We start from the raw sequence: 12,687 nt of genomic DNA on the forward strand, positions 1-12,687 counted from the left end.
TCCTCACAAAGCTTACACTCTAGACATGCCTCCTTAATATATTAGTTGTCATTATATAGCAGTTTTTTTAAACTCCTCCATTTGAGACATTTTATAATGAAAGCCCTACCTGCCATAAATATCATCAGTTATTGTTTTTCCATTGGATCTGCACTTAATAAATCAATGGAACAACACTGGAGGTTTTAAAGAAGAGATTGGACACCCATTTCTCTGCAATGGTATAAGGTTTCCTGCTTGAGCAGAGGGTTGGACCAGAAAAGACCTCTTATATCAACAGCCTATGACATGTTAAAGTTTAGGCTAGGGTTCTTATTTATAGAATATTTCTCATCTATAGAAACATGCATATAGATATATACCTTCACACTTACAAACACATACATGCCTATGTGCACATGTATGTATATCTTCATACAGAAACGCACATATACATTCTCTGGCATGTTGAGTGCTGGATTACTAGAGAAAGCATTAATCCTAACAGATCTCTTCACATTAGTCAGAATCATTTGCATTACCTATTGAAAAATTGAAATAATTCTTGAAATTATTTTGGAACTTTCATAGATAGGCTAAGAAATAGCAAAAGGACATCTTAATATCTATTCCATGTTTTGAAAACCCTGGAGAATGTCTCTGCCAGTGTTTCTGAAAACAGAGGAAGCAATCTGAAAGACACAATTCTTCTTATCTATCTAAAGGTGCAAGCTGTAATTCTCTGAAGAAAGGGCAAAATTTACATCGCACAAATGTTAGCAGTGAAAGTGTATGGGTAGCAGTAGCGTAGCGTGGGTTGTCAGCACCCGGGGCAAGGCAAGTAATTTGCACCCCCTAACCCAGCGTTTCCCAACCTTAGGAACTTGAAGATGCGTGGACTTCAACTCCCAGAATTCCCCAGCCAGCATAGCTGGCTGGGGAATTCTGGGAGTTGAAGTCCACGCATCTTCAAGTTCCTAAGGTTGGGAAACGCTACCCTAACCCATGGATTTTAGCACTCCAGTCTCTTCCACTAGATTAGTTAAAGAAACCCTTACCCCCTAAGCACATGTATTGTTTGTTATGAAAATACTGATGTAATTAAAGTAAAATGCATCTAATGCGCCCCCCCAGATGTTGCGCCCGGTGCGGCCGGCCCCCCCTGCACCCCCCACGTTACGCCACTGATGGGTAGTAAGTCACATTGCAAATCAGCTGTGACATCTCCAACACCAGCTAACATTTTTTTTTCCCTCTGAGTAAGATGTACAGTGATAATTTAGGTGTTGAAATCACATTTTGATTCTTTGCATATCTCTCGCCATAGATTTTGTATTGAAAAATAAATTTAGCAATTTTATCTAGGTTAAATTATGGCTGAAGATCGAGAACTGTGGAGTGTGTTTATAGTCCAATGTGCTTAGCATAGGACATGAAAAAAATATGGCATTCTTATATAAATATACAGTTGACAAATAATTAGCAACTGGAGAAAAATTAAATAATAAATATATAAACAAATAAATAAAGGTGTCTTTTTACTCAATATTTGGTCCAGTGCAGTACTACAGGTTTTGTTTTTTGTTTTGTTTTTTAAAAGATTATTATTATTTTGCACAAAAAGAAATTCAGGACTTTTCACTCTCTTGAAAAAAAAAATCTTAAAGCACCAAATCCATGTGTTTTGCAGCCACAGGTTAAGTCCCACATAATTTATATTTCTGTAATTTGCTAAACAATAACATAAAATCATCTATTTCCTATATATTCACATTATTAGCACACACACGCACACAAATGGGAGGAGTAACTAGTGCAACAAATTTTGCTTTCCTTGTTCTTCAGTGCAAATACTTTCTCTTCCTGACATCTTTCAGGTTTAGAAGTGTGGAAGATGACTATATGGATTCACACCTTGCTGGGGCTGGTTACCTAAGGAGCAAAAACATAAAAATGCTATAATGTCATTAAATTAAAATCCCATACATCATGTCAAAATGTATTTCCAGGTAAAAATAGTGGGGGGAAATAAGTTTACGTATATGCTCAAAATTCAAATGATCATTATCCAAAGACTCTTGTGCATGGGGAGTGGCTATTTTGAAGGATCATAATATTTTCTTTAATGTTAAACGCTGCTTAATAGGATATATAGATTGTGCATACTTAAGACAAACAACATACACATACAAATACTTAAACTGGATTTTTTTAAAAAAAATAAACATTGTTTATTTTAGTTTATTTTTTTTAAGAATCTGAATGTTCTGATTCCACTCACCTCATAAAATCTTCATGCCACTCATATACCTTTCCTGTCACTTAAGGCTATGGGAAAACAATGGTTAATAAATAAGACTAATGGCAAAATATAAGAAGCTTTGGCAATGACCAAAGATTCTATAGAGGACCAAGTGTTGAGTGTATTTGGATTGCAGGAATAAGCTTGTGGTGTGAACTCCCAATGTGGAACTTGTTTTGGGAGTGAGTTTTGAATAGACTCAATATTTCATGACCCTCTCCCCATGGAAACCATAGCCTTGGCTAAGGTGATCTCTGGTTCAACTCATACAGAAGGTATGCTTCTTGTCTGTATTTCAGAATAGACGAGGCATGGTCTGGTCATTTTCTGGTCAACATACGAATTATTAGAGTCTTTAATCTCTGAAAGGATAGAAAACTAATTTAGATGGTCCACTCCAGGTATATCATAGATCAGACAATCCTGGGCTTTAAGAGTCACTGAGAATATTTCTCCCCAATTGTTTTGGTAGGTAGTTCTATCACAGAACATGCCCATTCATGCCTCCTTCACCTACTTTGGGAGCTGATAAATGCTTCCCCGAAGATGATTTTGAATTTTTTTTAAGATATCAGCTTGAATAGAATGATTTATTTAACATTTTCATAGCCAACATTCTTGTACTAAACCCTGGGTGGCTCACAACCCACCCACCCCACACTTCTGGCAAAAAATAAAATATATATTTACAGTAAGTTCTGTTCATGTATAAACAGCCAGCTATGTTGGTTTTTGATGGGTCTCATTCCCCCTGAAAGAACAGGTGTGTAACTTGAGGGTTGACTCATGGCTCCTACTCAAGTACCAGGTAAAGCCTATAGCTTGTGGGAGGGACATTGCTCAGCTTTTCCTAATGTATAGTTATGATTTTTCTTGACACCTGTATGTAACATCCTTGCCACCTCATGCTTAGACTACTATACTGCTCTTTACTCAGGACTACCTTTGAAACGATTTGTAAACAGCAATGGAAACTTGCTTCACAATAAGACTGCTATGAATACTGCTATAATGATAGAACAATCACATTACAGGATTGATTGCCAATAGGTTTTCAAAGTCCAAAATACTAGTTGTCAACACATATGTCATCTATATGTCTTGACTCAATGTTTGCCCTGATCAAAATCTGTCCACCCTGTATAAAATTCTAGTACAAGATTTTTGGGATGTCTATTCCACAAGGAGTCAAGGAAATTTGAGCCTGGAAACATATTTCAAGTAGTCACTCCAGAATTATGCAATAGCTTGGCCCTGAGATCAGTTCTCAGCCTGTTGCAGTTCTGCAAAGTAGTAAATGGTCTTATTTAGACAGACATTTAGAATCTACTGATGTTTTGGATTTGAACTGGAAAGTCTTTGGCTTGTTGGGTTTAGCATGTTTTATTGGAGATTTTACTGCTGTAAACTGTCTAGAGCCTTGTGATAGGTCAGTATACAGGTCTGTACATAAATATATTAATTGCTTATACTATTAATTAGTTATTAGTTAGTTGGTTAGTTAGTTACTTAATTAGTTAGTTAGCTACATAACCTTGAATGTATATGAGTAGATCTCCATCCATCTTATTTCATAAACCATGAAAAATACTTTGATATACAAGTAGGTTGATCACCAATCCATGGCAAATAAGATGAAATACAATATTTAAAATCATTCTTACTAAATAGCAGTGTGCATACATGTTGCATTTTTAAAGATAGAGGCTTTATCACTAATAACATTCCTTTACTCACAAGCAACTATAGCCAGATTTATTATTTAACCATAATGAGTTGGCAGTAACTGTTTTCCAAATATGCAAAAGCCCAGATGGAAAGAAGCAGAAAACAATCTTTATCTAATTCTACATACTTACTTGACAGCTGTTTTTGGAGTTGTCTGACAAGAGCAGCTGTCTGTTGTTGCTGCTGTGTCTGCTGCAAGCCTTGTCTTGGGAACTGCAATGTTCAACATTAGAAAAAAAATAGCAAATTACACATAGAGACAGTGTATCCTGTCTTCCTAATCTCAGAACATGTTAGTTGTGAAAGTAATGAGAAAGTGCTTATTTCCTATAGACTTTTTCTATGGCAAATATGTATCCTTCATCTTTTCTACATTAAAGATGTCCTTTTGCTTTAGGTTTTGGACACTTGAATTTTTAGATTTAGAATTATCTAATGTTTTCAGGATAACCAAATTATTTTAGTAGATATTATAATTTACTTTCTTAAATCAGATGACCAATTAAACAGAGTCAAACTTGCCTGTTTTTCTCATTCTCCATCACTATTATCTTCAAACAGGTAATAAAATAAATAACACAACTTCTCAATATCTCAGCTACAGAATGTTGCAAGTAAAGACAGGGGATGTAGTAGTAGAGGACAAATATTGTGTGCCACAAATACAGGTAATCCCTGATTTATGACCATAATGAAATTGCCATCACAGTCATAAGATGTGACAGTCATAAAACGTGTTGAACAATACAATTCTATAACCTTTTTTGCATTGGTCATAAAGAAAATATAGCGGTTGTAAAATAAACCAATGTTTTTTATTAAAACCATTATAATATAATATATAAAGCCAGGATATAAATAAATAAATAAATAAAACCGGAGATAAGTACTACGTTCTGGCACAACCTTGATAAAATATAGCCACATGACCATGATAGGCTGAAAAGTTGTAAGTTGCCAAATGCCCAAAATTCAGTCATGTGACAAGGGGGAGGGCAATATCCATCAGAACTTCAAATGTTTGTATAACTAGCCCCAAAGTAGGTCTGTTGTAACTTTGAACAATTGCTAAATGAGTTGTTGTACAAGTAAGTCTGTAGGCAAAAACAAAACAGGTAGCCTTTTAAATAAAAGTTTAACTTTTTTGAGATAAAGAACAATTTATTTCAAAAGCAAACCTGCAAGATAAACTAAAAATGAAGACAAGAATGTTCTTCAGTTTTTTGTTCTTTCATTATTCATGTTACTTCTTATTAGGGAAAAAGTAAAGAAGTATGAGAAAAAAGTGGAATCCCATCAACTATGATTGTTGCTGTTGTTTGGCTATGTCTTAGAACAGGGGTGTCAAACTCGCCACATCATGTGACATTTTGCAACTTTTTCCCCATTGCCGGAGCTGGGGTGGGCGTGGTTTTGGCATGACTCATCTGGCCCATGGGCCGGTAGTTTGACACCCCTGTCTTAGAAGGAAAAATTAGTCAAAGGAAAGACTGAGTGGCATATATCATATCATGTAGGGTACAGATTTTTGCTCTCGGTGATTTTTCTAAGAGACAAAGGAATGTATAGAAAGCCAATGGGACTTTCAATATAGGTGCTATTATGGCTGAATACTGTATTAACATCATTTGTGAAAATATGGTTCAGTTAAACAAATATTCCAGTGCAATAAATTTTAAAAAAATATTCAACATTTAGCACTTTGACAATTTTAGAGGATGGTTTCTTTCCAAATTTTTTTTCAAAGAAGCCTCCTGCTCCCATTAATTTTAATTTTTATCTCTTTAATGTAAGAAAACATTAGAACAAAAACAAAGAAACAAGCAAAAATAAAAACAAGTAAAAAGTATAAAAGGAAGACATTGTGCCAGTTCTTAAGTGCATCATTAAATTGTGAGCATATGGAATACAATTGATCCATTCTTTCAATTCCACTGATGGCAAACTAGTTCATGAATGAAAAAAAAGCATGTAGAGGTGCAAGATTATAACACTGCTTTTCCAGCATCAAAGATGTTGAACTCTATGCTCAATAAATCTACTAATAATTAATACATTATTGCAGTATAAGATAAACTTAATAATAAATAATTAAAATGTCCATTCACATCTTTAAGCAATAATGATGTTTGTAATACTATATTAACAAATTTAATATAGTTTGTTAAATATAGTTTATTACCTTTAGGTGAGATGGGCAGCATTAAATAAATAAATAAATAAATAAATAAATAAATAAATAAATAAATAAATAAATATTGCTCCAGATCAGGCATGCCTCATTAGCTGCAGGAGCAAGAAGGTGGCAAAGTAGAATGCAGAGCAGCAGGATCAATCAATCAATCAGAATAAAGCTGAAAGGGACCTTGGAGTTCTTCTAGTCCAACCCATTGCTCAAGCAGGAGACCACAATTTGAGACAAGTGGCTGCCCACTCTCTTCTTAAAAATCTCCAGTGATGAAGCACCCACAACGTCTGAAGGCAAGCTGTTTCACTGGTTAATTGTCCTCACTGTTAGGAAGTTTCTCCTATAATTCCAGGTTGCTTTTTTCCTTAATTTGTTTCCATTGTTTCCTGTCTTGCCATATGCTGCTTTGGAAAATAATTTGACCCCCTCTTCTTTGTGGCAGCCCCTCAAATACTGGAATACTGCTATCATGTCTCCCTAGTCTGTCTTTTCTCTAGACTATACCCAATTCTTGCAACTGTTCTTTGTATGTTTTTATCTCCAGGACTTTAATCATCTTAGTTGCTCTTTTTTGCACTGGCAACTGTGGCTTGGAATGGATTGGGATGGCTGCAAAAAGGTGTGAGGCAGGGTGCAGGGTGGCCAAAGAACAGAATTGGAAGGGAGATAGGTAGGTGGGGAGAGTTGGAAGCAGCCCCTTACTTTACTGAGGCTTGGGACTGAGAGGGACAAAGGTCAGAATGGCTAGGATTGAGGCTGTACTCGGTAACAACCCACAGTTCTTAGGTAACAGTGGCAACCAGAATTGTGGTTGCTAAACAATGCAGTCACATGATATCTCACCTTACAACCTCATCACTAACAATTCTGGATCCAATTGTGATCATAAGTCAAGGACCACCTGTATCTTATTTTTCCAACATAATGAGATGGACAGGTAGCAAATATTATCTACAATAAAGTAGTATTTTTCATATATTAAAATCATGTCAAGATATGAAGAAGCACACTTCATATTCTTTGAATTTCTTAACCATTAATTTGTTAGAATGGTTATTCTTTATGCTAGAATTCTCACGAATAATTGATATTCACCTTAATAATTTTAATTGTTTATAAAAAGTACCATAAATTAACAATCATCCAAAACATATACCAACATTAACACCAATTTATGTTTTCAATGCTGCTAATGCATGCAGTATAAACTGTATGTTTTATCTAAATGTATTGCCATTTCACAGTTTGGTGAAGTGCATGTAGCCTGTGGAATGTTAACCCTGTGCTAAATGGTAAAACATTTGTATTATTGGCTTAATGACTGTATGAATCAGGCCAACATATTATGGATTCTGATATAGATAGACAGAATAGCAGCACCTGTTAACAATAAGAACTGCCCTTATACTCAAGACTGAAAATAAACAGGAAATCCTAAAATGCTCAAGCCAACTCATTTTGGACTTGTCCACATTCATAAAAACCAAATGCATTTTAAAGACTAAAATAAAATCCTGGCAGAAATGCTAAAAATGCTATCCAGGCTATCTGATAAATTCTTATCATCTAGGAGGAGTTTAGAATAGATTAACCAAAATGTGCTCTCAGTGGAGAAGACTGTGAAAGTGGGGAAAAAATTAAACATTTTGAGGTAAGTTTTTGTGTGTACAAGTCAGAAAAATTTGCAATTTTATTTTTCCTCTCCTTTTTTTATCTTTATGATTGATTCCGCTATTAAATGGTGAAAGCATTTTAACAATCCAAGCTATTCAGCTATATTTCAATATTTTGTCTTAAATATTAAGTCATTTTTTAAAAGCAACTGTGAAAAAGGGTCAAACTAAAACTTATATAACATAAAGTTGATTTTATGTACACACGCACAAACACACATTTCTAGTGATAATGCTTAGCTATAAAAATCTAGAAATGAATAATCAAAACAAAGTATTTAAATAATAGAAGAATCAAGATAAATGAAAATATTATATCATTTTCTAATTTAAATCAAATGCAATTATGTTATGGTGTCGGAAAAATAACTTGCCCACGGAGCAAGACTCCAATTCAAATGGCCAGAAATTTATTTATTTATTTATTTATTAGTTTTTATAAACCGCCCTTCTCCCGAGGGACTCGGGGCGGTGTACAGAGGAAGGACGAAGAATACAGACCGAACAATAAAATAATAAGAAACACTAATGAACACAAACTGGGACCCCAATTAACGCTATCATGCCAGGCCAGCCTGCTGGAACAAAAAAGTTTTTAAGTCGCGACGGAAGGTACGGAGGTCAGGGGCCATCCGGATTTCGGTAGGTAAGGTGTTCCAGAGGGCTGGCGCACCCACTGAGAATGCCCTCCCCCTGGGGGCCACCAGCCGACATTCCTTGAGCGGTGGCACCCTGAGGAGGCCCTCTCTGTGGGAGCGCACAGGACGGTGGGGTGCTGACATCGGCAGAAGGTGCTCCCGTAGGTAGTCCGGACCCATGCCATGTAGGGCTTTGAATGTCATTGTTAGCACCTTGAACTTCACACGGAAGGCAACCGGAAGCCAGTGCAGCGCACGGAGGAGAGGTGTGATATGGGAGTATCGGGAGGCTCCCAAGAGTGTCCGTGCCGCCGCACTTTGCACCAGTTGAAGCTTCCGAGTGGATCTCAAGGGCAGCCCCATGTAGAGAGCGTTACAATAGTCTAGGCGAGATGTCACAAGGGCATGGGTGACTGTACGTAAGGAATCCAGGTCTAGATAAGGCCGTAGTTGGCGAACTAGTCGAACCCGGGAGAAGGCCCCCTTGGTCACAGCTCCAATGTGGTCTTCCAGGGAGAGCTGCGAGTCTAGGAGGACACCCAGGTTGCGGGCCCTATCAGCAGGGGGAAGTAGCTTGTCCCCAATGTTAAGCAGTGGGACGTTCTGAATCTCCTGGCTTGCCGGTACGTACAGCCATTCAGTCTTGTCCGGGTTCAGTTGAAGCCTGTTTCTCCCCATCCATTCCCGGACCGCTTTCAGGCAGCGGGACATCACGTCTAGGGCATCACTGATATTGTTAGGAGTTGAGATAAAAAGCTGGGTGTCATCAGCATACTGATGGTACCCTACTCCAAAACTGCGAATGATCTCACCCAGCGGTTTCATGTAGATGTTGAACAGGGGAGGCGAGAGGACCGACCCCTGAGGGACTCCGCAAGCGAGAGGCCTCGGGGTCGACCTCTGTCCCCCTGTCAGCACCGACTGCGAGCGACCCTGGAGAAAGGAGGAGAACCAACGCAGAACCGTGCCTCCCACTCCCAGTCCCCTGAGGCGTCGCAGCAAGATACCATGGTCGATGGTATCGAAAGCCGCCGAGAGGTCTAATAAGACTAGGACAGAGGAATGGCCCCTGTCCCGGGCTCTCCAGAGATCATTCATCAGAGCGACCAATGCCGTCTCCGTGCTGTAGCCCGGCCTGAAACCCGATTGGTACGGGTCTAGATAAACCGCTTCATCCAGGATCTGAGGAAGTTGGTGCGCCACCACGCTCTCAACAACCTTCGCAAGGAAGCGAAGATTGGAGACTGGACGACAGTTATTCAAAGAGGATGGGTCCAAGGTGGGCTTCTTGAGGAGAGGTCTCACCACCGCCTCCTTCAAGGCGGTGGGGAAGTGACCCTCACTCAGAGAAGCAGAGATGACCGCTAGGAACCAGCCTCGTGTCGCCTCTCGAGCTGCATAGGCCAGCCAGGAAGGGCACGGGTCCAGTAAGCATGTGGAGGAGCTCAACCTTCTCATAATCCTGTCCACTTCCTTAGGAGTTACAGGATCAAATTCTTCCCAGATGACGTCGACAAGACTGTCCATGTCTTGTTCTTCCATCTCAGCCCAGTTGGAGTCCAGACCAGTTCGAATCCGAGCGATTTTATCCAGCAGATATTGACCAAATTCCTCGGCTCGACCCTGCAAGGGTTCCCCCCTCACCTCTTGGTTTAATAGGGAGTGAGTCACCCTGAACAAGGCAGCCGGGCGATTATCTGCGGACGCGATGAGGGTGGAAAAGTAGTTGGATTTTGCCACCCTTATCGCAGCGAGATAAGACCTGGTGAGGATTCTTAGTCGCAATCGGTCGGATTCGGATCGACTGGACCTCCAACGGCTCTCTAGGCCCCGTCTCCGACGCTTCATCTCCCGGAGCTCCTCGGTGAACCATGGGGCTCGCTGGGATCTGCGCCGGGTCAGAGGCCGCAAGGGTACAACTCGGTCCAGAGCCTCCGTGGCTGCCTTTTCCCAGGCTTCCACTAAGGCTTCCGCCGAGCTGTGAGCAGGGGGTGCATGCGAGTCCCTAAGCGCTGCCTCGAACTTACCAGGGTCCATTAGGCGCCTAGGGCGGTACCATCTGACTGGCACCGTGCACCCACGGTGGGGGGTGGCAAGGGGGAAGTCTAGCCGCAGGAGGTGGTGCCCCAATTACCCCTAAAAGCTCTCTTTTATGCCTAATACAGAAAATAAAATTGTAAAAAAAAGCCTGAATTCTTGAAAAGTCTCTGTTTCATACTTGATTTATGTACTTTAAAGTTACCTGAAGTTGCTAGTTATGGAAATTTGAATTTGACTAGGACTGTCTGGCATTTAAATGAGCCTGGCAGAAATAAATATTCGACTGTTGATATCCATTATTCTAGGATGTGAATGATGAATGTTTTTTGTGAAAGAACATGTGGTATCTCATAACTCAATGTGAAATTCAGAAGCATCTAGATACTAAGGAAACTGCACAAATGATCTTAAACGTTCAATATATTCAGAAGGTTCAACATTTGAACATTCACAATTTGGGTGGCGAAATTAGGATTTGGAAGAGCACTGATCAAAACTCAATAAATGGATAGAAGAGGTTGGATGTTGCTACACACTCTTTGGCTAAAAAAATGGATCTTTAAAAATGTTTCCTAATTTTTTGGAGCATGAATAACTTTAGTACTTCTTGGAATAGCCAGGTGATCACACATAAGCATCTTATTTATTTATTTATTTATTTTAATTCCATTTATATCCCGCCCTTCTCCAAAGACTCAGGGCGGCTTACAAGCTTAGCAGTAGCCTTCATTCTATGTATATGCCTGCTTATTAGGGCTTTTACACACACCCCAAGCGGCATTATTACAAAGTCAGCTTAATTGCCCCAACAATCTGGGTCCTCATTTTACCTACCTCGGAAGGATGGAAGGCTGAGTCAACCTTGAGCCTGTTGGGATGCGAACCTGCACTAATTGCAGGCAGCTGGTGTTACTTAAGGAGGCGTTAGCCCACTGCTCCACCACGGCTCTTATCATTGTGCTATCTGTTTATTCTATAAAGTGCTAACATTGTAGGAAAGATGATGGCTTTACTCTCAATAATAACAGCATACGGAACATTTGCAAAGTGAAAGGCAAATAGACCTCTCCTAAAAAGGTCTCCTGCATGTCCCCTGAGAACATTTAAATAAATTAATCTAACTCTCTAAAAAAAGTAATACAAATAAGCCTTTTTCACTGGAGGTAGACAATTATCATGCAGAGGGCAGAGAGCAGCAGTATTATACCTTAGAGAAGGGAACTAGGGGATTAGCCATTTTGGATCTAATTCTCACTAACAGAGATGAAATGATAGAAGGTGCTGAAGCCACAGGAACCTTGGGAGGAAGTGATCATGCAATATTGGAATTCAACATTATGGAAGCACAAGCAATATAATACAAACTAGAATCTTGGACTTTAAGAGAGCAGATTTCGATAAACTTAGAGAGACCTTGGGAAGGATTCCATGGATGAGAATCCTCAAGGGGAAAATGACTCAAGAAGCTTGAGAAATTTTGAAAAGTGAGATAATAAAAGCCCAGTCTAGCACAATACCAACAAAATGGAAAAATAACAGCTCTCAAAAGAAACCAGCATGGCTGCATAAAGAATTGAAAGATAAAAAGGACAAGTATAGAAAGTGGAAAGAGGGGCACATAACTGAGTCAGAATATCAGCAAATAGCCTGAGCCTGCAAAGATGAAGTGAGGAAAGCTAAGGCCCAAAATGAACTAAGGCTTGCAACCAAAGTCAAAAATAACAAAAAAAAGCTTGTTTCAACATGTAAAAAACAAAAAAGTAAAGGAAATGATTGGTCCATTAGTGGGTGAAAGTGGCAAGAAGCAACAGGGACAAAGCAGAACTATTTAACTCATTTTTTGCATCTGTCTTTACACAAAGGGGAAAAACAGACCAAAATCAAAAATAGTGCCATAAAAAACAGAATAGAAACACAAGTTAATATAGGCAAGAAAATGGTAAGTGAGCACCTGTCCAGCCTAGATGAGTTCAAATCACCAAGGCCAGATGGATTACACCTCAAGGTTCTCAAGGAAATGGCAGATATGATATCAGAACCACTGAACTATATTTTTCAAAGATCCTGGAGCACTGGGGAACTACCAGAGGACTGGAAAAGAGCTAATGTCTTTCCCATCTTCAAAAAAGGGGAAAAAAT

At 39.1% G+C, this 12,687-nt stretch overlaps 1 protein-coding gene across 1 annotated transcript in view; it reads right to left on the bottom strand.

Moving 5' to 3' along the window:
- Window positions 1–1,314: 1,314 nt before the first annotated feature.
- MED12L (mediator complex subunit 12L) overlaps window positions 1,315–12,687 on the bottom strand; it is a gene marked incomplete at its 5' end in the record, with an annotated part of 179,382 nt that continues 168,009 nt past the window's right edge. Inside the window, 2 exons of the mRNA XM_083364939.1 lie at window positions 1,315–1,911; window positions 4,141–4,222. Of these exons, the coding sequence (XP_083221065.1) occupies window positions 1,859–1,911; window positions 4,141–4,222 (135 nt within the window). The 3' untranslated portion in view covers window positions 1,315–1,858. The remainder of the gene's footprint in view (window positions 1,912–4,140; window positions 4,223–12,687) is intronic.

The sequence above is a fragment of the Vipera ursinii genome (genome assembly GCF_947247035.1).
Source record: "Vipera ursinii genome assembly, chromosome: 5".
Lineage (NCBI taxonomy): Eukaryota > Metazoa > Chordata > Lepidosauria > Squamata > Viperidae > Vipera > Vipera ursinii.